The 23,815-nt window shown below is 61.6% G+C and overlaps 1 protein-coding gene across 11 annotated transcripts in view; it reads right to left on the bottom strand.

Annotated features, from left to right (window-relative positions):
• MBP (myelin basic protein) overlaps positions 1 to 23,815 on the bottom strand; it is a 92,131-nt gene that overhangs the window by 54,358 nt on the left and 13,958 nt on the right. For 4 of the 11 annotated variants that reach the window (XM_089304968.1, XM_089304966.1, XM_051838600.3 and 1 more), the window contains exons 2-3: positions 21,897 to 21,972; positions 2,945 to 3,032 (exon numbers count right to left, since the gene is read on the bottom strand). In XM_089304968.1, the coding sequence (XP_089161094.1) occupies positions 2,945 to 3,032; positions 21,897 to 21,947 (139 nt within the window). In that variant the 5' untranslated portion in view covers positions 21,948 to 21,972. Of the gene's footprint in view, positions 1 to 2,944; positions 3,033 to 4,929; positions 5,329 to 7,197; positions 7,395 to 21,896; positions 21,973 to 23,815 lie in introns of those variants that run through there. The other 7 variants (XM_089304965.1, XM_089304963.1, XM_089304964.1 and 4 more) reach the window with 4 other exon arrangements.

Here is a 23,815-nt window from a genome sequence, read left to right as displayed (position 1 = left end):
CGTGAGCAAGCTGTTTCCTCAACACGCAGCGGGCTGCAGTGCACGCCCTGTGGAGCTGTGCGCAGTCAGCAGCTCCGCGGCCTCGCTGCGGGACCCCGGCCCTTCTCCGGGGCACACAGCAAGCACAGCAGGCAGCCGGCCAGACACTCTGCCCATCACAGCCCAGGTGCAGGGGAGGGCACTGCGCTGCCACGGTAAGCCCCTGCGTGGAACACCTGCACGCCAGCGCCTGGCTCCCCTCTGCTCCGGCTCCCTGCCAGCGTGCCTGCGAGGCAGCGGACGACTGTTCCAGTGCCTGGGCCCCGGCCACTCACATGGAGACCTGGATGGCTCGTGGCTTTAGCCTGGCCCAGCCCTGGCTGTTGTGGGCACTTAGGGTGTGACTCAGAGGATGGAAGACCTTCTATCTGTCTCTGCAGCAGAGAAAACTGAATAAAGAGGAGAGGAGAGCAGAGGAGAGGGGAGGGGAGAGGAGAGGAGAGGAGAGGAGAGGAGAGGAGAGGAGAGGAGAGGAGAGGAGAGGAGAGGAAAAGAAACCCCACAAGTGCAGGTGTGTGGATGGAAGCAGCTGCACCCCCGCTGTAGCTGACACCTCTGTGAAAGGGTCAGGGACCTGTGATGAGCTTCAGCTCCGTATCATCTCCACAACTTAAGGACAAGACAATAACAGGTCTGTTATGTCACATGGTACACACTGGACATACACACGTGTTGTATGTGTGCCCACACACATACACACAGAATAACTGTCAATGTTACTAATCACCCAAAAACAACCACCAGGGCAATAATGATGAAGATGATATCTGATTGCAAAACAGGTAAGCTTAGCCAGAATAACTCCATGTGACTTCTATTTATATGTAAAAACTAAACTTGGACACTGATTTTGCTTTTTCCTGTTTTGACTATGTTTGCATACTGTACAGGTAAGTTATGTCTGTCTGGGTGTCTCTGCATCACTTCTTTTTTTTTTTTTTTTTTTTTTGACAGGCAGAGTGGACAGTGAGAGAGAGAGAGAGACAGAGAGAAAGGTCTTCCTTTGCCGTTGGTTCACCTTCCAATGGCCGCCGCGGCCGGCACATCGCGCTGATCCGAAGCCAGGAGCCAGGTGCTTCTCCTGGTCTCCCATGGGGTGCAGGACCCAAGCACTTGGGCCACCCTCCACTGCACTCCCGGGCCACAGCAGAGAGCTGGCCTGGAAGAGGAGCAGCCGGGACAGAATCCGGCGCCCCGACCGGGACTAGAACCCGGTGTGCCGGCGCCGCAAGGCAGAGGATTATCCTAGTGAGCTGTGGCGCCGGCCTCTGTATCACTTCTGTGTTATGTCTGTACGTGTGCATATACAGCACTGCTGTTCTGTGTCTGTATACATGACCTCTACATATGTACTGGTCTGTATATGTGCCTTGTATGTTATGTGTGTACAGGTCACTATGCACCACTTGTGTGTCATATCTGTAACTGTCTGTATACCTCACTTCCACGTTGTGTCTCTGTGTGTCTGTATACCTCACTTCCACATCATGTCTAAGTGTCCATATACAACACCTCCGTGTTTTGTCTGTACGGGTCTGATACATTACTTCTACGTTAAGTGTGCATGGTTTCACATCTATCACTTCTACGAATGTAACTGGAATACATGGGCAGACACCATCTAAAGAAATTGATCTGAGAGTTCATAGGTGGATTTACCCCTAAAGCCACCATTATCCCACCATCATTTTCCACTCCAACGCTGGCCGCCCCTTTGTTCTGAGGCGCGGCTGCCCGTCTTTTGCGGGTGTGCTGCTGGCTTCTACTCCTTCCTCCCTCCTCTGCCACCAGGGAGCCCCTGCCTAGGCAAGCACCCAAGACAATTCCTAGGAAGACGGAATCAAGCAAACAGAACTGCGGGGACACCTGCCTGTCTCATCCCTGTTAATCAGCTCTCGCTGTTGTCAGCTTCCGGGCCTCTGTGTTAAAGTGATTCTCATGGAACTACAAAATACTGGAAAAGTGGCAGCGGTACATTTGGAATTATGTGTGTTTGCCAAGACAGACAGAATTATAACAAGGAAGGGACTTTCGGAAACAGCAAGATCCCAGGAAGAAGACACCCTGCGTGGATGACCCCGCTGGGCACCGCAGGCCTCAGAGGAGACCTTTCTATAAATAAGCAGAGGCCAGGCGGGCACAGGGCCAGGCAGTCGGCTGGCCTTTCGCACCTGAACTCGCAGGCCGGCTGTGCCTGGTGGGGGGGAGGGGTGCTTATTTTAGCAGCCAGAAAACTGCTCACAGCAGGGTGCTCTGTGGAGTGGAGCACATTTAACCTCTTGCTCTCTTCACTTCAGGAGTGCGTGGAGACAGTGATACACACAGGGTGGCGCTGCTTCCCCCGGGGCGAGGCCGTGGGAGGGAAGGCAGCCTCTGAGCTCCGCAGTCCTAATGGGAAACCGTGTTGGACCGCACCAAGGTAGGAGTCAGGCGCGAACACACACGCCCACTCGCGGGGAAGTGCAGAGAAAGCGGATCCTCAGGGCAGCAGAAGGCACAATGTCGTGAGACCAGTTATTTCCCAATCCCTCGAGTCGTTCTGTGCAGATCAGATGTGCCCACAGGGCCTGGGCTTTGGTGCAATTTCACTTCCCCATTCGTTACTTTTCACATTTATGGAACCGACGTCAGGCTCGCTAATGCCTGAGCGCATGGCGAGAGAAATGCCGCCGGAAGGGAAGCCTGGGGGATCTCGGGGCAGGGCGTGCAGGGGAAGGCAGGAAGCCAGAAACACAAGCCCGGGACGGACGGAGCCTGTGGGCCACGCGCAGGCGCTGCAGGAGGGCAGGAGGCAGCGTCCCGCACTCACGCCCCCACTTCTGAGGGTGAGGACGGAGCCACGGTCCTCCCGCCAGCAAGGACTTAAAACCAAAGGCGCGCTGAGCGTGCCCAAGCATCCACGTACCGAACACCTCGTTGTCCTCCGAGGTCCCGCGCGCGAGCTCTCCGAGGTCTCTCGCTCTTTCAGGTGCTCCTCTGCTAGGGCCCATGTCCTGCAGAAACGGCAGCGAGGAAACAGGTCCGTAAGACAAAGCGCTTCACCTGCAGACAACCGCGTGGGCTTCTCCCTCTGTGAAACTCCTGTGGGACGCTACAGCTTCCCGCCGCCCTGCTTCAAGCAGAGAACAGCCCTGGCCCGGGGCCGCTCCCTGCAGGGGCCCCTCCGCGCCTCCCCCAGCGCTCAGTGCTCTCTCTCTGCAGCCGGTTGCTCCCAGACAGAAGAACGGGAGCATCAGCCTGAATACAGGCGTCCGCTAAACGCCACCCAGGTATGCCGGGAGCTGCCCCACTGCGCACTGTTGTGGACCAAGGGGGACATTGTCGGGTGCAGCGGACACAAACCACACATCCCGGAGCTCCAGTTTTGGCCCCTGCAAGCCGCTGGGCCTGGCTGATAGCGGCTGGGAGGAAACCACAGCCCAGAGGCCCCGCCACGGCCCTGGAAGGAGGGGGCTCCTGAGCTCCCTGGGAATTGGCAGCCTCGGAAGCCGAGGGACTCTGCCCTCTCCTCTGGGCCTTCCTCTGAGGCTGGGCCCGAGGACAGCCCTAGGGTGGGCCCTGTGTTTTAGTTTAAGCACAATGTAGACAGTGGGTGTGGTTCCGCTTCTTCCCAGTTCTGTAACCAACCCACTCAAGACGCATTGGAAGGCGCCGTCGCCACATCCCGCTCCCTCACACCCCTCCCTCCCCACCTCCCCTTCCGGGGGCAATCAGTGTTTCTAGATCCTTCTGGGTTCCCTGCCGTGGTCTGTGCACAGTTGAGCGATGACGCTTCCTTCCCCTCCTCTCTCGACACGAACGGCCTCGCCCTGGCTGCGCTCTGCTTCTCAGTTTCCTCAGGGAACAGGGGCCCCCGGAGGTGACTACACATGGGCACCTGCAGAGCCCTGTGTCCCCAGCAGCCCAGCTCGGCTGGCACCTAACCAGCTGCGCTCAGCTCGTCTGCATTCGGTTTGTCAGTTCCGACTGGTGCTCACGGACCTGTTAACTCCGCACAGTGCACGGGCACAGGGGTTTCGGGAAGCTGAAGGAGTGCGGAGGAACCTTCCACAGCCGGTTCGAGGGCCCCCTGCAGTGCTGCAGTGGCTGCTCCTCCAAGGCTGCGCCTTCCACCCGGCCCCCGCGCTGGCCAGCGCCAGGCTCCACCAGGCCCCTCTCTTACTCCCTCTGCACCCTCCTCCCAGGACCACAGGCGCTGCACAGCCTGTTTTACTTCCCCTTCCTTCTAGAGCAAGGGTGGGACGGCTGGGCTCACACTGTGGCTGTGTGGCCACGGGCAAGTCACTGGGCCTCTGGGCCTCAGGCTCCTTACCGATGAGAAGGAGCCTGGCGTGGATGTAGAGAGGACCTCCTAAGCTGCTACTTAGAAGTGCTTGGAGCGTGCCTGGCCCCTAGAAACTGCTATGGAAGTGGCAGGGGCCCAGGGTGCGCATTAGCAGGAAGTGGGAATTGGGAGCAGAGCCAGGACTCGAACCTGACCCTCCAACACGGACGTGGGCATTCCCAGGGCGGCTCCCCTGCTGTGACAGGCGCCCGCCCCGCTGACGGCGTCCTCCAACACGGACGTGGGCATTCCCAGGGCGGCTCCCCTGCTGTGACAGGCGCCCGCCCCGCTGACGGTGTCCTGCAGGCCCTCTTCATAGAAAAGGTCGCGTGTTTCTTGCGCGTCTAAGGAAACGCTGGCCCTGCACCATCCCCTCGGCCCTGGTGTCAGGTGCTAAGGTGACCTTAACGGGACAAAGTGGCGTTCAGAGGGACCCGCTCCCAGCCACCACCAGATTCTCTCTACACCCGCAGGCCGCTCGGCACAGGCCGGAGTCAGAGCTGCTCACCAGGATAACCCCAGAGCAGAACCTCACAGAACCCGCTTATCTGGACGACAAGACGCACCATGAAAGCCAGGCAGGGCAGACCATGGTCAGCAGGGATGGACTGCGGCCTCAGCTCAGGAAGCGCTCGGATCTTTCCCATGTCCACCAGAGACCGCGACAGCTCAGCGCCCAGGCCCTGAGGGCCTCCACCACATGCTGCAGGCTCTGTCACACACAGGGATGCCCAGAGCACGAGTCCCTCTCCCCCAAGCCCACCACAAGGACAAACAGAGCAGCTGGGCTTACGCTGGATCATCCCCACGGAGCACCTCCTGTCATGAGCACCAGTGACTGTCACTCAGCTGGAAGGGCTGGGAGACAGCTTGGGCTTACACTGGATCATCCCCACGGAGCACCTCCTGTCATGAGCACCAGTGACTGTCACTCAGCTGGAAGGGCTGGGAGACAGAGTCCCAGCCACGGGGGCGCCCCCTGCAGAAAGGTTTGGAAGGTTCCAGTGGCCTGTGTCGGAGCTGCGTTCCCACAAAGCCGGGAAACGCGGTCCCAGGCCCTTGGGACTACTTGCTGTTACAGTCACACTCTAACAGGTCATTTTTTCGTGTCGTCTAAGCTTCCTGTGAAATAATGAACACAAAGAAATGTGCTCAGGGTTTTATTAAACACGGGCTTTTAGAAGTGGCACCAAGAAGACACTGGCCAGTGTCACAGTACGACTGCTTGCCCAGGTCTGTTACATAACTGTGCAGGCTCAGTCTATTTCGGGAGCACAAACACCTCGCCATTTACTCTGGGAGCTCCTCCTGCCTCAGCTGGGGACGTGGGATGCAGACGGCCGCTTCGGCAAGGGAAAGGCACGCGCACACGCGTGCACACACACACACGCATGCACATGTACTCACACACACACACACACTGATTCAGTCAGCGAAGCTGTTACTCCAACAGCTGGACAGCTGAACTTCAAGTTCAATGACAAGGCACGTCCAGCTACTTCACGCAAGGGCGTTTCTTCAGCTCAAAAGAATAATGTGCCAAATGCGTTTCCTCCCATTTTATTTTCTTACTTTTAAAGCTTATTTATTTGCAAGGCAGAGTGACAGAGAGGGAGACGGAGAAACAAAGAGATTTTTTCCATCTCTTGGTTCACCTCCCCTTCCCCGGTTGCCTGCAACAGCCAGGGCTGGCCAGGCTGCAGCCAGGAGCTCGGAACCCGGCCGGCCGGCCTCTGTGTGGGAGGCAGGGACTCGGGCAGTTGAGCCGCCATCAGCTGCTTCTTGGGACATCAGCAGGACGCTGGACGGGAAACGGAGCAACCAGGACTCGAACTGGCACTCGGTATGGCATCCCAAGCGGCAGCCTAACCTGCGGTGCCGCCACACCTGCCCCTCCACCTTTTATATATCAAATACAGACTTGGTTTTCCCTCAGAAACAGCAAGCCACGCGTGCCCCCGCACTGCAGCGGGCGTAGGCGGCAACAAGGTCAAATGTTTAAAGACAGACTTGTCTGCTCCAAAGACAAACAGGTGCACGCCGACAGAACACAAAGGCCCCTCTGAGCCTGTGAGTGACCGCAGCCCTGCCACCCCTCACCCTCTCGGCCACCTCTGCAACACAGGACATGACAGTCTGTCTCAGGGCCACCGTGAATGCAGTCAGCGCTGGGCGTCCTTGGTCAGTTTCTGACCCCGGGCCATGGTCAGGGCTTTGGAAAGGTGGAAACAAATACTAACGTCGTGACGGCACACATCAAGAAGTGAGGGGAAGGTCCACTCGGAGTCCGATTGCACCTGGGCTCCGGTGCCCTCCCTGCAGGGGGAAGCAGTCACTGTGCAACGTTAGGGGCTCCAGCCCCCACAGCTCTCCCCCAGCCGACCCTGGGAGTGGACGGAGCCCTGCCCCAGCCTGCTCCAAGAGCTGCCCTCCCCTGCCTCCACGCTGGACAGATCGGGTCATGAGAAGGTCACTAGGAAACCCAACGTGTTTCCAGGTCGGCCTGCACACGGTGCCGTGCTGCAAGGTGGTCACCGCCATCAGCCAGGAGCGGTTCCTCCCTCCTTCAACGCCTGCACTCGGGCTCTGCACGCGCAGGCTCAGGAGCCATTCTGTCGTCCAGGCAACCACCCGCTCCTATGTCATAACTGATAACAGCCCAGCTGGAATATGGTTACAAGAAAACGCAAAGTCACCAAATATTCTGAAAAAGGCCTCTGCAGAGAGTTCAGCTCACTCTAACAGGTCATGTGACAGCCCTGTTCTCCAGGAAGCGAGCGCACCGAGCAGGCTTCCCCGGGTTACTCACGCACCCACACTTTCCCTCTACGCACTCAGGGAACCGCGGCTCTGAGAAGTCCCAGCAAGCTCCGGCTCTTCGGTTCATCCACGTCGCTACGCACGCGAGGAGGACACAGCAAAGGCTGGTCCCTTTTCAAGGCCGCGTGGCAGGAAAGCTGAGAGCTACCAGGTCCCTAAACAGCGTGAGCAGCTCTCTTCTGTCCAGCTGCGTATCTGACATTCCAACAACAACACGGAAAGAACGGCTCACCAGGAATGCACTCCCGTGACCTCCCTAAGCACTGTGGAACACGCCGTCACGGCCCACTCAACAGCAGAGACGCCCCGAAGCTTGTGTTTGGTCCACGACATCTGACAATAAACGCTTCTTCAACCACTATGGCCTTTATAATTTCAATAGAAAAAAACCATCGGAGACTCGTGCTTTAGGGAGCAGAGCACAGCAGAACCATTGCCATGACAACTCACCCGGCTCGGGCCAGAACAGCAGCGAGCCACACACCCGCTCTGGGAGAAGGGACCCCAGGGCGTGGCTACGGCGAATGCATCACCCGCCGTCCTTGTGTTCGCTGCGCGTGGACGGAGAGGCTCCCTGGCCCAGCGAAGGGCCCGTGTCCACTGCAGCCCATGATGCTCAGGGTGCTGCTCGCGGCAGGGGACGAGGAGTGGGGAGGGGAGAGAGAGAGAGTTGGAGATGGAGAGGGGTGTGTGAGAGGGAGGGAGGGAGGGAGACAGGGAGAGAGAGAGGGGTGTGTGTGTGAGAGGGAGGGAGAGAGGGAGAGAGAGAGGCCTGCTGTGCTGAGAGAGAGAGAGAGAGAGAGAGAAGGCAGAGCTGGAGATAGAGAGGGGTGTGTGTGTGAGGGGGGGGAGAGGGAGAGAGAGGGAGGGAGGAGGGAGGGAGAGGCCTGCTGTGCTGAGAGAGGGACAGAGAGAGGGAAAGAGAGAGAGGGAAAGAGAGAGAGGGAGAGAGACCCACTGTGCTGAGAGAGAGAGAGAGGGAGAGAGAGACAGAGCTGGAGATAGAGGGGTGTGTGTGTATGTGTGTGAGAGAGAGAGGCCTGGTGTGCTGAGAGAGAGAGAGAGAGAGAGGGAGAGAGAGAGAGAGGGAGAGAGGGAGAGAGGGAGAGAGGGAGAGGCCTGGTGTGCTGAGAGAGAGAGGGAGAGAGGGAGAGAGGGAGAGGCCTGGTGTGCTGAGAAAGAGAGAGAGAGAGGGAGAGAGAGAGGGAGAGAGAGAGGGAGAGAGGGAGGGAGAGGCCTGCTGTGCTGAGAGAGAGAGGGAGAGAGGGAGAGAGGGAGAGAGGGAGAGAGGGAGAGAGGGAGGGAGAGGCCTGCTGTGCTGACCGGGCATGCCCCACAGTGTCTTCTAAAGGAGGTAAATTCCTACCAACCACTACGTCTGCCTTTTCATTTCAACGTCTGGACGTCAGTGCTGGTGAGCGCCTTGGTGCCAGTGAGGTCACACGGTGTGAGGTCACACGTGTCGCCTTGGGCACTGGGTGCCTCCTTGGCGAACCTGCCTGAGTGTGCTCACAGGGGCTGTGCTCAGGCTGTGAGGCTGCACTGGGCCACGAGGCCCCTTTCCTGAGAGTCCAAGGCCGTGAGAACACAGTCCCCAGTACGGTGCTCACATTCACAACCATGACAATGAAGCTGAAGCAATCAGGACAACGATGTGTCAGACGCATCCGCGAGTGGAGCCGGGCGGAGCCTAAGACGGCATCGCTGCAGTGGCCGGTGGGGGACAGGAGAGAGACCATATGTGCACATGCACACCCATCACATACTGCCACACACGCCACATGCATGCTCATCACATGTGTGCCACACACATGCCACATACGCAATGCCACATGCATGGTCATCACATGTGTGCCACACACATGCCACACACGCACACGCTACATGCTTGCTCATCACATACGTGCCACACACATGCATGCACATCACAGTGCCACATACATGTCACACACTCATCACACATGCCACATACACACATGCCACACATGCAGAGATGCACACCACACACACATAAGCATCACATACATGTAGCACACACAGAGATACACACTAGACAAGCACTCGCCCATTTGTAAACACAGATGAAGTTTTTCACAAACGTATTCCAGCAAATCAAACTTCTAAACTGAAAACCAGACACTGAAAACAGGAAGCGTCTTTTGGAAAGCTGAATTTTTGTTCATTTCTTCTCAAATATTGTAAGACTCTCATCAAATATAAAAAAGTCTTCCTTAATAATAGAGCGAGCGCAGAGACTATGGGAGGCCCTGCTCTCCCCGCTCGGAGCCTGAGGTGAGCTTGTGGCCCAGGGTCCAGTCTGGCTGGCCTCTCTGCAGGGCCAGGCCTGCTGCAGGAGCACAGGGAGCAGGTGCCCAGAGCCACGGCCGCCACATGCAGCCCTGCCCGGTGCACACCTCCGGGGCCTAATGCCGAATCCACGCCCAGGAACCCCAGCTCAGCCCACTTCTCCACTTTGATCACAGTCATCACGATCCACGCACACCCATCTGCTGGCTACACTTGGTATCAGGTCCTCAGTCAGATGGGAGCCCAAGCAGGCACGTGGGAACCCTTCACACCTCGTGGGTCCACCACGAGCCCAAGTACGCGGCCGCAGTGAGGCCCACGGCGTGCAGCCCACGCTGACGACAGGCCCAGAGCTGCCACCTCCCTCCCCCCACGCCGTCAGGGCTCATCAGACAATTCAGTGATGCAAACGAGGCAGGGGGAACTTCATGAGCCCAGTGCAAAGCATGGCGGTGAGCAAGTCCGACCGTGGCGGCTCAGGCTGCGTCTCCTGGACCCCTCAAGCAGGAGACCCCCAGATCGTGGAACCCTGAGGGCACGGGAGGTGTCCACTGGGGGTGGAGCCTCTGTGTCTGCCGCTGGGCACAGGGGGCTGTTTGTATTTCCTCATCATCTACCTCTGACACTTGCTGATTTCTGTCCCAGAAGTCTGTCCAAGTTAACTGCTGGCAACTCCGTCACAGCTTCCGCTAAGAATCAAGTCAGCGGGCAACTCCCAGACCTGACACCTCGGCATGGGGCTGAAAACGCAGGGTGAGGGCCTAAGCCCGACCCCTCTGGGTCCCGAGTGCAGGCTGTGCGCGGAGCCCCAGGCCCGGAGCCGCCCAGACACCCGTGCTGAGTGCTCACTGGCTGCTGGTTTTCTGCTGCCCGGGGCCCGCTTCATAGCCGCCCCCACGTTATCTTTAATGAAGGCTGTCGAGGGCCAGCTTGTGTGCTAATTACACCTTGGGCCTCGGACAACCACGTTCCCACTCCTGAGACTCGGTGCCACCCGTGTTCCCAGCCCACCAAGCACTCAGAAACCAGACGTGCCCTTCCGGCCACTGTCTCCCCAGAGGTTCCTCCTTGAGCCCATTCCAGGAGCAGAAGCATTTCACCCCCACCTCCCCACCCCCCCCAAGACTGCCCACGGCGCACGCTTTCACCCCCACCCCCCCGGACTGCCCACGGTGCATGCTGTCACCTCCACCCCCCCGGACTGCCCACGGCACACGCTGTCACCCCCACCCCCCCGGACTGCCCACGGCGCACGCTTTCACCCCCACACCCCCGAGACTGCCCACGGTGCACGCTGTCACCTCCACCCCCCCGGACTGCCCACGGCGCACGCTGTCACCTCCACCCCACCAGACTGCCCATGGCACACGCTTTCACCTCCACCCCCCACAGACTGCCCGCGGCGCACGCTTTCAACCTCACCCCCTGGAATGCCCGTGGCACATGCTTTCACCTCCACCCCCCGCCCCGGACTGCCCATGGCGCACGCTTCATCCGATCGTCCCTGATGCCAGCAAGATGCCCTGCGTCTCCAGACTTTCGCCGGGGCCACTGCTGCTGTCCCCCTTCCGGCACCGGAGTGCTCTGTCCAGCAGGTGGGAAGGGGCTCCTCCTCCAGCGGTGGCTGTCAGGGCCCCAGTGCCAGGCTTGTTTGTTCAATCCCACGCCCACTCACACCCCAGCCACTTCTTCACTCAACATCCGCTCCGTGTCCAGCACTGCTGGGCTCTGTGAACACACCCCACCCCCCACACCAGTCAGGTGATCCTGGGCATGTGCCCTGCTTCTGCACACTTCAGCTGCTCAGGCAGAGGGGAGACGGGGAAGGAAGCGCACGTGGGTCTGTGTGTGGTGTGCGTGGCACACACTGCTCCATGCACAGCACGTGATGGGCACGGCTGCTGCTGTCCCCCCCACTCACTGCTTCTTCTTGTGAAGGAGATGAGACTGTGTGGGTGCCATGTAGACAGCCAGTGCTGCACGGAGGGGCAAACACAATCCCGCTGCACACACAGAGCCCCGGGCAGGGGCACACACAATCCCGCTGCACACACAGAGCCCCGGGGAGGGGCACACACAATCCCATTGTACACACAGAGCCCCGGGAGGGGCACACACAATCCCGCTGCTGCACACAGAGCCCCGGGCAGGGGCACACACAATCCCGCTGCTACACACAGAGCCCCGGGGAGGGGCACACACAATCCCGCTGCACACACAGAGCCCCGGGGAGGGGCACACACAATCCCGCTGCACACACAGAGCCCCGGGCAGGGGCACACACAATCCCGCTGCACACACAGAGCCCCGGGGAGGGGCACACACAATCCCGCTGCTGCACACAGAGCCCCGGGCAGGGGCACACACAATCCCGCTGCTACACACAGAGCCCCGGGCAGGGGCACACACAATCCCGCTGCTGCACACAGAGCCCCGGGCAGGGGCACACACAATCCCGCTGCTGCACACAGAGCCCCGGGGAGGGGCACACACAATCCCGCTGCACACACAGAGCCCCGGGGAGGGGCACACACAATCCCGCTGCACACACAGAGCTCCGGGGAGGGGCACACACAATCCCGCTGCACACACAGAGCCCCGGGGAGGGGCACACACGATCCCGCTGCACACACAGAGCCCCGGGGAGGGGCACACACAATCCCGCTGCACACACAGAGCCCCGGGCAGGGGCACACACAATCCCGCTGCACACACAGAGCCCGGGGAGGGGCACACACAATCCTGCTGCTGCACACAGAGCCCCGGGGAGGGGCACACACGATCCCGCTGCACACACAGAGCCCCGGGGAGGGGCACACACAATCCTGCTGCTGCACACAGAGCCCCGGGGAGGGGCACACACAATCCTGCTGCTGCACACACAGAGCCCCGGGGAGGGGCACACACAATCCCGCTGCACACACAGAGCCCCGGGGAGGGGCACACACAATCCCGCTGCACACACAGAGCTCCGGGAGGGGCACACACAATCCTGCTGCTGCACACAGAGCCCGGGGAGGGGCACACACAATCCCGCTGCTGCACACAGAGCCCCGGGCAGGGGCACACACAATCCCGCTGATACACAGAGCCCCGGGCAGGGGCACACACAATCCCGCTGCACACACAGAGCCCCGGGGAGGGGCACACACAATCCCGCTGCACACACAGAGCCCGGGGAGGGGCACACACAATCCCGCTGCACACACAGAGCCCCGGGGAGGGGCACACACAATCCCGCTGTACACAGAGCCCCGGGGAGGGGCACACACAATCCCGCTGATACACAGAGCCCGGGGAGGGGCACACACAATCCCGCTGCTGCACACAGAGCCCCGGGGAGGGGCACACACAATCCCGCTGCACACAGAGCCCGGGGAGGGGCACACACAATCCCGCTGCACACAGAGCCCGGAGAGGGGCACACACAATCCCGCTGCACACAGAGCCTGGGGAGGGGCACACACAATCCCGCTGCACACACAGAGCCCCGGGGAGGGGCACACACAATCCCGCTGCACACACAGAGCTCCGGGGAGGGGCACACACAATCCCGCTGCACACACAGAGCCCCGGGCAGGGGCACACACAATCCCGCTGCACACACAGAGCCCCGGGGAGGGGCACACACAATCCCGCTGCACACACAGAGCCCGGGGAGGGGCACACACAATCCCGCTGATACACAGAGCCCGGGGAGGGGCACACACAATCCCGCTGATACACAGAGCCCCGGGGAGGGGCACACACAATCCCGCTGCACACACAGAGCCCGGGGAGGGGCACACACAATCCCGCTGCTGCACACAGAGCCCCGGGGAGGGGCACACACAATCACGCTGCACACACAGAGCTCCGGGGAGGGGCACACACAATCCCGCTGCTGCACACACAGAGCTCCGGGGAGGGGCACACACAATCCCGCTGCACACACAGAGCCCCGGGAGGGGCACACACAATCCCGCTGCACACAGAGCCCCGGGGAGGGGCACACACAATCCCGCTGCTGCACACACAGAGCTCCGGGGAGGGGCCGCGACGAGCCTCGTGTGAGGGGGCACCCAAGACGGCAGTTGGTTCAGGTCTGCAGGGGATCACTGGCCTTCCTTCCAGCCCCTCTACTCTTAGGATGGCTGGGGGCCGGGGGTTGTGAGGGTCCCACCTCGACCCGCTGCCCCTTGCAGAGCCCACGTTCTAGCGCTGCCTGGCCCTGCCTGGCCCATGGAGCACCATCCTCAGCGCCCTCCACTCCCTGTGGGAATGGCTGCCAGGTCCTGGCACGTCCCTGCCACCTCCAGGTTCCGGAGGCCTGCCCAGCACACCTGCCCAGCACACCTGCCCAGCGCACGGCCTGTCTCCCAAGGAGCCCCTCCTCCTGAGCCCCAGACAGACTGCCAGGGACCTGCTGACTCTGATGTGCCATCCCAGCCTCTCGGGTGGCACCGGGCAGCCCGCAGTGATGAGGGGCGCAGCATTTGGCCCTGCGCCCGGGGCTAGGTGGGACCTACGCCTTCTCAGCTGGGTGCCACTTCCTCCTGCACCTGCCACACGCGTCCTGCGGAAGAGTGGGAGTGGCCGCGTTCTGCTGTGCAGAACACTGGCTGGACGGTCAGGGGTGAGCCCAGACAGGAGGGGCTGGCGAGAGCGACCCTGCCTGCAGGAAGTAGCTCTGGGCTCCGGGCACCGGGGCTGTGACCTCAGGGATGTGCCGCAGGGTGCTCACCAATGTGCCCGTGGAAGGGCTGGCGGAAGGTTCCAGAACAGGCTGCTCTCTGGGGCCTCTACTTCCTTCCCCTTTCCCACCTTCCTGGAAGAGTGGGATCTGCAGTCTCTGGAAGTGTGAGCGACACAGCCTTGCACTGTTTTCCTGAACGCAGGGGAGAGAACCCAGGAGGGCCCCGACAACCTCATCAGTGCCTTTTCTCCCACATCACCCATGAGGCTGCTGCACTGGACACCCTGAAGCCAGGAACACTGAAAACCGAGACAACCCGGGGTCCGTCCTGCTGGTCACCCACCTCGTCCCAAACGGGCAAAGTCGAGGCTGAGACATTTATAACCCCGAAGGCCTGCTCTTCATCTGGGGCGGCCAAGCCTAAGGCCCTCTCTGTGCGTCCCCCGGAGCGGGCTTCTGGCTCATAAAGTTCTCCACTGACGTCCGGCCACGCTTCTGGATTTTTCTATTTAATCAGCTTGAGAAACAAGATGCCACATTGAGAAACGGGCTCTGAGGTTGCGAAAGTCGGACTTGTGTGGGGAGTAGCTCACTGGTCTGTTTGTGTTTCTAATTAATCCGGCTTTTTATCTACACCGTGCATCAGAGGCGAGCACGTGGCAGCCAGAGACAGAGGCGTGGGCCTTGCGTGGCCCCAGGGAATGGTGTGTGCACTGTCATCGTGAGAGCCTGCTCCTTCTCTGTGGGGCTCCAGACAGCACTGCAGTGGCACCCTGGGAAATCTCTCCTCCGCAGACCAGCATGGAGGTAGCGCATAGCTCAGCTCCTGGCCCCGTGGAAATGGGGACTTCCATGTGGACAGGCAGTGCAACCCTTGCGTACCACCGCATCCCCGCTGTGACCACGGCCATGTTCCAACCTTCCCACCGTGAGCTGCTCTCCACGGCCGCCCTGTCACACTTTGTCGCCAGCGAGCAGTGCTGCCGGGTTACCCAACCTTGGGAATCTCTGGTCTCCTCACAGCCCCCTCGGCAATGAGACATGACGACTCTCGTGTGCTCGTTAGCGCACCGCTGTCAAGTGCAGTCACCTGGGTACAGGGGGGCTGTGATCGGCGTGTGACCGGGGGACGGGTGTGTCCTCACCACCACATGGAACTGTCTGCTGGGGTGTGGGGACGCTGTAGAGTGACTGGATCCTGACCACGGGCTACCTGTCGAGTGCTTCCGAGAGCAGTCACCTGCACAGGTGTGGGCCAGGTGAGGGCACGAGGGCAGTGCCCCCTCCCTCCGTCCTGCGGAGCAGCAGGTGTGGGGCTGCAGGCCGGGCCCTTCCCAGCCCCAGCCTCACGCCTCCTCTGCGACCGTGTGTGGGCACCGACCGCTGTCCCTGTGGCCGTCCCCCGGAATGGGAGACAGAATCAGTAGGAAATTCCTCCCGGCCACCAGCCCCGAGCGCGGCCCACGGGGAAGCAGCCAGCAGGCCTCTGACACCAAATCTGTGGGGGAGGCCGGCCCCTCTGAGCTGGCTGCTGGCCGCCGGCCAGCGCTGGATCTGCCAGCCTGTCATTTCCAGTTCTGGCCAGGACACGTGAGCACACCTCTGAGGACGAGGGGAGTTCAACTGGTCACTGACCGCACGCTTAAAGACACAGGAGACTGTGAGGCGTGGGTGGGAGCCCCTGGCCCGTGTCGGAGGCCATGACAACGCGTGAGGGGACCCCAAGCTGCGGGGTGTGCTCTTTCCACGCCTCCTGATCTGCGGGTTTGACTTCACTCACACCCCACACCCCTCCAGGCGCCTCGTGACCCAGCTGTGGGGCGTCAGACTTCTAACTGGTGGGTGGCGTGTGGTGACGACCGCAGACATACAGCAAAAGCCACCGCATGGCACCACACCATGACAGCCGCCACGCACTGACGGCTCCCTGTCCGGATCCTCGACGGCGCTCTGTCCAGAACTGTCCACAGCGATGGGAACGCTCTATGTCTGTGCTTGTCCGACAGATACATGGGGCCAACAGCACGCGGAATGTGGCCAGCACAACTGGACATGGGAATCTGCAACGCCGTCAGCCTTGGAGTAACTCAGACGTGAGGAGCGCGCGCTGTGAGTGGCGGCTCTCAGCCAGTGCACCTGCACCGCCCTCCGTTCTCTCAAACCCGCTCGACGGGTCCGAGTTCCCTTTTGCTGGAGAAGAGAAACTGGGGTGTCTGCCAAAGTCATACGGTTTCAGGCAAAAGCAGATGCCACGTTCAGGGGTAAAACCCTGTGCCGAACACAAGCACCGTAAGTAGCAGAGGCCGGGAAGCCAGTGCGGGCGGGCCGTGAGCTACGGCGATTGTGAGTGTGAGCTCACACCCGCCCTGTGACCTGGGAGTGCACGCAGCATGCCGGGTCTGACCGTCCCGCCTGCCACAGGAATCTCCAGGAGGCCCTCGCACGCGCGTTCACGTGGCCGCATTCCACGCTCACCCAGCCGTCTCCCTGCTGACATGCCCGGCGCCTCTCGGAGAACTGCAGTGAGCCCGCAGGAGGGGGAACGCAGAGGTATGTAAAAGCTGCCCTTTCCACACCGCCTTATACAACCCTGCGGGCCATCGGGAGCCCGGCTACCGTTCTGGAAAACTCGAGACGGAGCCGCATCTGACTGCAGCCTGCGCCCAGAGAGCAGGGGGAGCACCTGCAGCCGGGCGCTGTCACCACGGGAGATACTTCTGAGCCCTGGGCTGTCAGGACAGCCGGCCCCGGGGAGCGGGAAACGGCGGCCCCCACGGGAGAGCCCTGAGGGTCGGCTCCACCGGGTGAGTCCTGTGCCTGGTTCCTGCTCTGGGCTTGGGGGAAGCGAGGCCTTGGTGGCCACGAGAGCTGAGTGCACCCGGTGCAGGACGGGAGCGTGAATGGGTTCAGCAGTGAGGCTCTTGGGGAGCCCACGGTGACACAAACTCTGGGGCTTATCAGCAGCTTAAAGAAAATGCATCAACGTCAACTTCACGTTTCTGTTTTTCCTATTCTCTGTGGCCACGAGGAAGCCTGCCCCTATGGCTCGGTTCTGCCCACGGACAGAGTGACCTAGAGGTGCCAGCTGCCCCTCCAGCTCTGCCCGCAGCTGCCAGGCCCAGGCGGTCTCCCTGGGCTGAGTCTGTCGCCAGTGAAACAAAGACAAGGACTTTGAGGTTTGTGAGGTGGAGACAGGATGAGCAGACATCGCCAGTCAGAGCGTGGAAGACAAGATGGTGTGCCGAGGGCCACAGGTGTGCGACGGAGTGGGGGACCCCTACCCCCAGACATGGGCAGCCCACAGCCGCCTGGCTCGTGGGTAAGACCTCCTTGTGGGTGTGGCCTTGTGGTGCATCTGTGGCAGGAAGAGGAGGAATCTGAACAGGAAACGCCAGAGTTAACAGGAGACTGACTTCTGCAGGACTGTGAGGGTGCAAGGCTCACGACACGCGCGGGTGCTCGTGTGGTGCCCAGACTGGGGTGAGGTCAACGCCGCCGGCGGCTCCCGCTCCCTGGTGCTGCTGGGGTCCGTCAAGTCAGGGGGACATCGTGGGTGAACCGTGCCCTCCCCAATCCACCGAGACGCCCCAGCCCTCAGGACGCCAGAACGTCACTGCCTTGGCAGACAGCGCCTCAAGGGGGTCACGGAGCTAAAACACCGTCGTCAGGGGACCGGTGCCCTGAGAAGAGGGCCAGAGGGCAGTGAGGGGTCCCCTGCCGAGGGGAGAGGCACGGGGGAAACCGGCCCTGACGGCACCTTCACCTCCAGGATGTGGGAGCTGTCGGAGCCGCCCACGCTGCCACCGTGTGCGACGCCAGCCCCGGAAGCCGACACAACACACAACGTCTGCAAAGAACGTGGCTGGCAGCACTCACGCCGGCGCTCCTACCACTCGGGGCGCCTCTGGCACCCCGCTCAGTCATCAGCTGCAGCTTAGCTACTTCTAGAAAATTCCAAAGAAAAGGCCCACAGCTGCAAAGGCTGGTGACACTCAGAGACGCGCAGAGGGAGCTACAGGCACACAGACCCTGATCTGCGTGCCTGTGGGTTCCCCCCGGGGCCGCCGCCCTGGCCACGCCCTCCAGCAGGTGGTGAGCCGCATCAGGCAGGCTGTGCAACGCAGGGGGTCTGCTCTTTCCTGCAGGGCGGGTGGGTCTCCCTGGGGGTCTCTCCAGGCCAGCCCGGGTCATTTTTGCCCCAGACTGCCCAATGGTAGAAATGGCAACCGAATCCTAAGCAGGCAGATGGGTACAATGCCGGCCTCAGTGAGATGGGGCTGTTCAGAGGCCAGGATCCACGGTGACTCAGACAGCAAGAGTCAAGGGCAAGGCGGAGTTTCTGAACGGGAGGATGGCTCTGACACTGCTCTGCCCGAAGCAGCTCTGTTGCCCTCTGCACAGGACGGGCAGACGCACGTGATGCCCGTCCTGTCCTTTCCCCCATCCCCCAGCAGCCTGTCCTCGCGGCCTGGGCGGTGCCCACACCTCGGGACTGACAGTGCGACAGCGGGGACACTGCCCTTCCTTGCAGCGCCCAGAGAAACGCCCAGGAGCCGCTGAACCACTTGCTCTCCCTCCTCCTGGCTGTCTGCTGTCTTCTCCAGCTTGAGGGAGAAACCAGCAACAAAATGTCCAGGCACTGGGGCCCGGGAGACTGGACTGGGGATCCTGGGGAGAGGGCAGAGTCTAAGCACCTCCCTCCCGGCAGCCAGCGAGCCCAGGGCGTGTTCATGTGGGAAAGTGAGTACGCAGGGCCGATTTGCTGCAGCTGGCACGCCCGTGAGAGGCAGCTGCAGACGGACGGGGCGGTCAAGCCTCAGCTCCTGGGCACCTGGGCCATAAGGAAGGGGTGTTCCGTCACGTCAGAGCCCACGCACCCCAGGAGCAACACTCCAAGGTGGTCCGGGCTGGCCGCAGAGGAGGCGGCAGGGGGCCACGTGGGCCTCCACCTCCGGGCTGCACAGAGGTGACTCGGGAGGGAAGAAGAGAGGGGCCCCGGGCCAGCCGACAGCAGCCAGACCACAGACCCTGTTAAGAGGTCAGTGACGTGCACAGCTACACAAGGCCTTCTCTGGACTCTCTCGGGGTGAAAGCACAGAACAAGGCCGGCCGGCGTCAGGCACAGACAGACTGAGCAGTAAACCACAGGGTTCCCCCCGGTTCACCGACGGCAGCTGCATGGGGCTGGCACCTTGAGGGGCACCCAGTACTTCCCAGAGAGAGAGAGCTTTCCCTGCAAACCGCCCGCAGCAGCCAGCGACTTCCCACTCCTACTGTGTGGACTCTACAGTCCCCTGTGTAGCCAACAGCAGGCTGTGGGCCGCAGGGGTTCCGGCTGTGGGCGCTGCCGGTCAGCAGGGCCGCGGCCGAGCGCTTTCCCACTTTGAGCAGAGACGCCGAGTCCAGAGCACGCTCCGTACGGTGACTAAGTGCATTTACGGTTCCTGGTTATCGCTAATGGTAACAACGAGATAATCAGCAAGACAGCTTAAGGCTAATTAGCAGCAGTTACTCAGATGAGTGAAATTTACATATTTATAAAACGGGTCCTGACTCATTAGGCAAGAAACGAGCTGATGCTGCTCGTGACGTTAATTAAGATAAAATACGAACAAGAACAGGATGCCACCGCTGATTTGCCCTGCACGGACGATCTGGAAGCACACCGTGGAAAATTACCCACTTGGCTGAGGCAGGAATGGAGTCCACGTGGGGATCAGGCAAGGCCCCACGGCTGCACGGTTCGTTATCATCAACTAGAGGGCGACTCCAGGCCACCACCAACCCCCCGGACATCGCCGAGGCCCCCTCTGCGTGGATGCAGTCCCCGCCTGGCTGTCTCGCTGCCTGCCGCTCTGCAGTCTGTCTTGAGTTGCCGCACGCCTGCTGCTCTGTGTGGTGGTAGAATTCTCAAGGAGGCCAATGCTTCAGAACCCTCCCCTCTGCGGGTTAGGGTGGACTCTAGGTTTGGCACAGTGTCGGGTGCATTTCCTCAAAACCGGACATGGCTCCAGCAGCTGCCACAGGTGGACAGACAGCGAGGCAGGGAGGGCCCGGGCTGTCTGTGGCCCCGGCCAGCAGTGCCTGTCCTGAGTGTCTCTCCAGGACCCTCAGAGACACCGCCCAGAGGTCAGAATCAGAGGGAGCTGCGCCTGGGAGCGGGGGGCGGGGGGGATGACGAAGCTGCCAACATTACAGAGACAGCCATTCTGACTTCCGAATGTTCTGATAAAGGTTAGGAAAGGGAGGTGGGGAGACGGCACTGTCAGTAACAGCAGGCTCCTAGCAGGGCTGCACTAGTCCCTGCGCTGAGGGCTGCCCTAGAAGCTTCCAGGGCTAGGAGGGCAACAGCGTCGCGGCTGATATGAAAACCCGGCGGGCAAGTACAGTTTGCACTGCAGAGAAGAACCCGGAGCCTTGGCTCCCAAACCTGCAGAGCTCGGAAAAACGCCCGAGCCACACCAGGGCTCCTGGGGGCGGTCTGGGCTGAGCGCCCCGAGCCACACCGGGGCTCCTGGGGGCGGTCTGGGCTGAGCATCCCAGCCAGCACCGGAGCTCCTGGGGGCGGTCTGGGCTGAGCACCCCGAGCCACACCGGGGCTCCTGGGGGCAGTCTGGGCTAAGTGCCCCGAGCCACACCAGGGCTCCTGGGGACGGTCTGGGCTGAGCACCCCAGCCACACCGGGGCTCCTGGGGGCAGTCTGGGCTGAGCACCCCAGCCACACCGGGGCTCCTGGGGGCGGTCTGGGCTGAGCACCCCAGCCACACCAGGGCTCCTGGGGACGGTCTGGGCTGAGCGCCCTGAGCCACACCGGGGCTCCTGGGGGCAGTCTGGGCTAAGTGCCCCGAGCCACACCAGGGCTCCTGGGGGCAGACTGGGCTGAGCACCCTGAGCCACACCAGGGCTCCTGGGGGCGGTCTGGGCTGAGCACCCTAGCCGGCACCGGGGCTCCTGGGGGCAGTCTGGGCTAAGTGCCCCGAGCCACACCGGGGCTCCTGGGGGCAGACTGGGCTGAGCGCCCCGAGCCACACCGGGGCTCCTGGGGACGGTCTGGGCTGAGCGCTCCGAGCCACACAGGGGCTCCTGGGGGCGGTCTGGGCTGAGCGCCCCAGCCAGCACCGGGCTCCTGGGGGCAGTCTGGGCTGAGCCCTCCAAAGAAGGGAAAGTGGAGGAAGGTGGCGAGGTGGCTGGAGAGTGGCCCGGGGGCGGCTGCTCAGGGCAGGGGCCTGGAGAAACAGCTTGGCCACACCTGCCCTGCAGCCAGACACCTGGATGACCGGCAGGTCCAGGGTGGAAGCTGGAGCCCAGCCCCAGGTGGGTGGGAAGCCGGAGTGGCCAATTAGAGGGAGTGACATTTGCCAATCAGCCTGTTTAAACCAGGCGAGGCTGACACAGTGAAAGTGCTTTTGCCTGGTGCCAGGGGTTTTATCGTCTTTGCCTTCCGTGAGAACGCGCACGTGGCATGGACACACAGCGAGGGGCCTCCTCCCCTTCCTCTCCTGCCCCCACCCCCGGCCTTTTCTCCTTTCTCCCTCCCCCCACCACCCCCCGCTAGTCCTTCCTTCCAAACACCTGTGCGCGGAATGCTCTCTTCACAAACACATCAGTTACCTGGTTCACAGTCACAGGGCCCCGCCTGCATCCCGCCACGCGGCAGCAGCACACGTGCGTGCGTGGGGAGGAGGGGTGCGTGGGTGCGTGCATGTGTGCGTGAGCTCGGCTCACTCTTACCTTATTGGCCTTCTCCACAGTCAGCTCCCGCTTCCCCGCGTGGTTCCCCATCCCGAACCCGGGGGCTCTTCAGAGGCTGAAAGAGAAAGCGCGGTGTCAGCCCAAAGCCGGTTTGTGCAGAGTCTACACGCGTCCGTGAGACGCGGCAGGCCCACATCTGAGAAGACCGAAGCCCTGACACTTGAGACAGATCCCAGGTGGCCCGAGGAGCGCACGCCACGGTCTGGGGCCTCTGCCAACAAGCAGTGCCGGCGCCCGTGTTCCCTGTCCGGCCATTAACACGCTCCTGCCCGCTCCTGCGTCTGCGGCAGAGGCCAGCCCCTCTCAGGAGCCCCCAGGTGCTGTGCGCACACGGGAGGGCACTGGGAGCTCACGGAAAGTGGGTCAGCCTGTGTTTGCTCTTGCTTCACCACATCGTCCCGGACGCTGGACACGCCTGCATGGGCACGGATTTCCAGAATCTCTCTGCAGCAAAGTAAACTTTCCTTTAACTCACTTCCCGCGAATCTTTTGCATCTCCCTTTCGGGGGAGGGGGTAGTGGCTGCTGGGGAGGCGCTGAGCACTTCTGTAAGGTAAGGAGCGGCTGTTCCTGCTCCGTGAGCTCAGGAATGGCGGGAAGCAGAGCAAGGACTGCCTCTCATGGGCGTGCCCGGGACCTGCAGGACCCGCGTAGACACGCAGTCGGGGGCAGGCAGAGCAAGACTGCACACGGGACAGGCGCCCGGACACTTGCAGGACCCGCGTAGACACGCAGTCGGATACAGAGCAAGACTGCACACGGGACAGGCACACGGGACCCTGCAGGATCCGCACAGACACGCAGTCGGATACAAACAGAGCAAGACTGCACACGGGAACCTGCAGGATCTGCACAGACACGCAGTCGGATACAGAGCAAGACTGCACACGGGACAGGCGCCCGGACACCTGCAGGACCCGCACAGACACGCAGTCGGATACAGAGCAAGACTGCACACGGGACAGGCACATGGGGACCTGCAGGATCCGCACAGACACGCAGTCGGGGGCAGGCAGAGCAAGACTGCACACGGGACAGGCGCCCGGACACCTGCAGGATCCGCGCAGACACGCAGTCGGGGCAGGCAGAGCAAATGCCCTCGTTTATTTCCTAACTCAAACCTCTGCAGCTGATACACGATTTCCCCCAAACACACAGAAATAAGAACTAGCCAAACCCACCGCAAACTGCCCGCCCGCCCTTCCCGCCCGAGGCCTCCCCCGGCGGGGACATCTGTGTGTCAGGCCCGGGTCACACTCAGTCCCAGCACAGGCTTCCCCGGGCTGTGCCTGTGGAGCTGGGAGCCCAGGAACCGCCCTCCTCCTGGGAGGCGGGGCACAGGGGATTTCCAGGACAGCAGGCGTGCCTGAGTGTACGGCACTTCTGTCCTTCGGTCTCCCTTTGCAAAGGAGAGAACGGCCGGCCTTGTCCACCTCCCCTGTTCCCGGCACCTTCTGGGAACAAGCTGAGGGTCTGGCCGAGGATGCCCTCTTCGACTGGGGACTCCCAGCCTGTGAGGATCCATGCAGAGAGAGGCAGTGAGGCCGCAGGTGTAGACCAGGATCCTGTGCACTGGGGCACTGAGCCCAGGCGTCACCAGCCTACACTCAGGGCCTCCAGGAGGCCAGGAGGGGCAGCCACGGTCCCAGTCAGGACCAAGTTCCCTCTTGTTTAGACCTCACAAAAACAGAAACACAGTGACCCGACGTGAGCCCATCATGTCCCTGCTTTCCTGTCTCTGTGTCCTCGCCTTACAGGGAAAGTAACCCTGAAACGGCCGACCCGCCTGTTCCCTGCTTACGCCCTCTGGAGTTCATGTAGGAGACCAGAGCCAGCCTCCTGCCCTCTGCCTCTGGGACAGCTCGCAGGGCTGGGCGTGCTCGGTGGAGCAGAGAGCCG

This window comes from Oryctolagus cuniculus, chromosome 10 (assembly GCF_051225735.1).
Source record: "Oryctolagus cuniculus isolate XC-2025 breed Fujian yellow rabbit chromosome 10, ASM5122573v1, whole genome shotgun sequence".
Lineage (NCBI taxonomy): Eukaryota > Metazoa > Chordata > Mammalia > Lagomorpha > Leporidae > Oryctolagus > Oryctolagus cuniculus.
The sequence above is the reverse complement of the archived record's forward strand: the minus strand, read 5'-3'. Positions and strand labels throughout refer to the sequence as shown.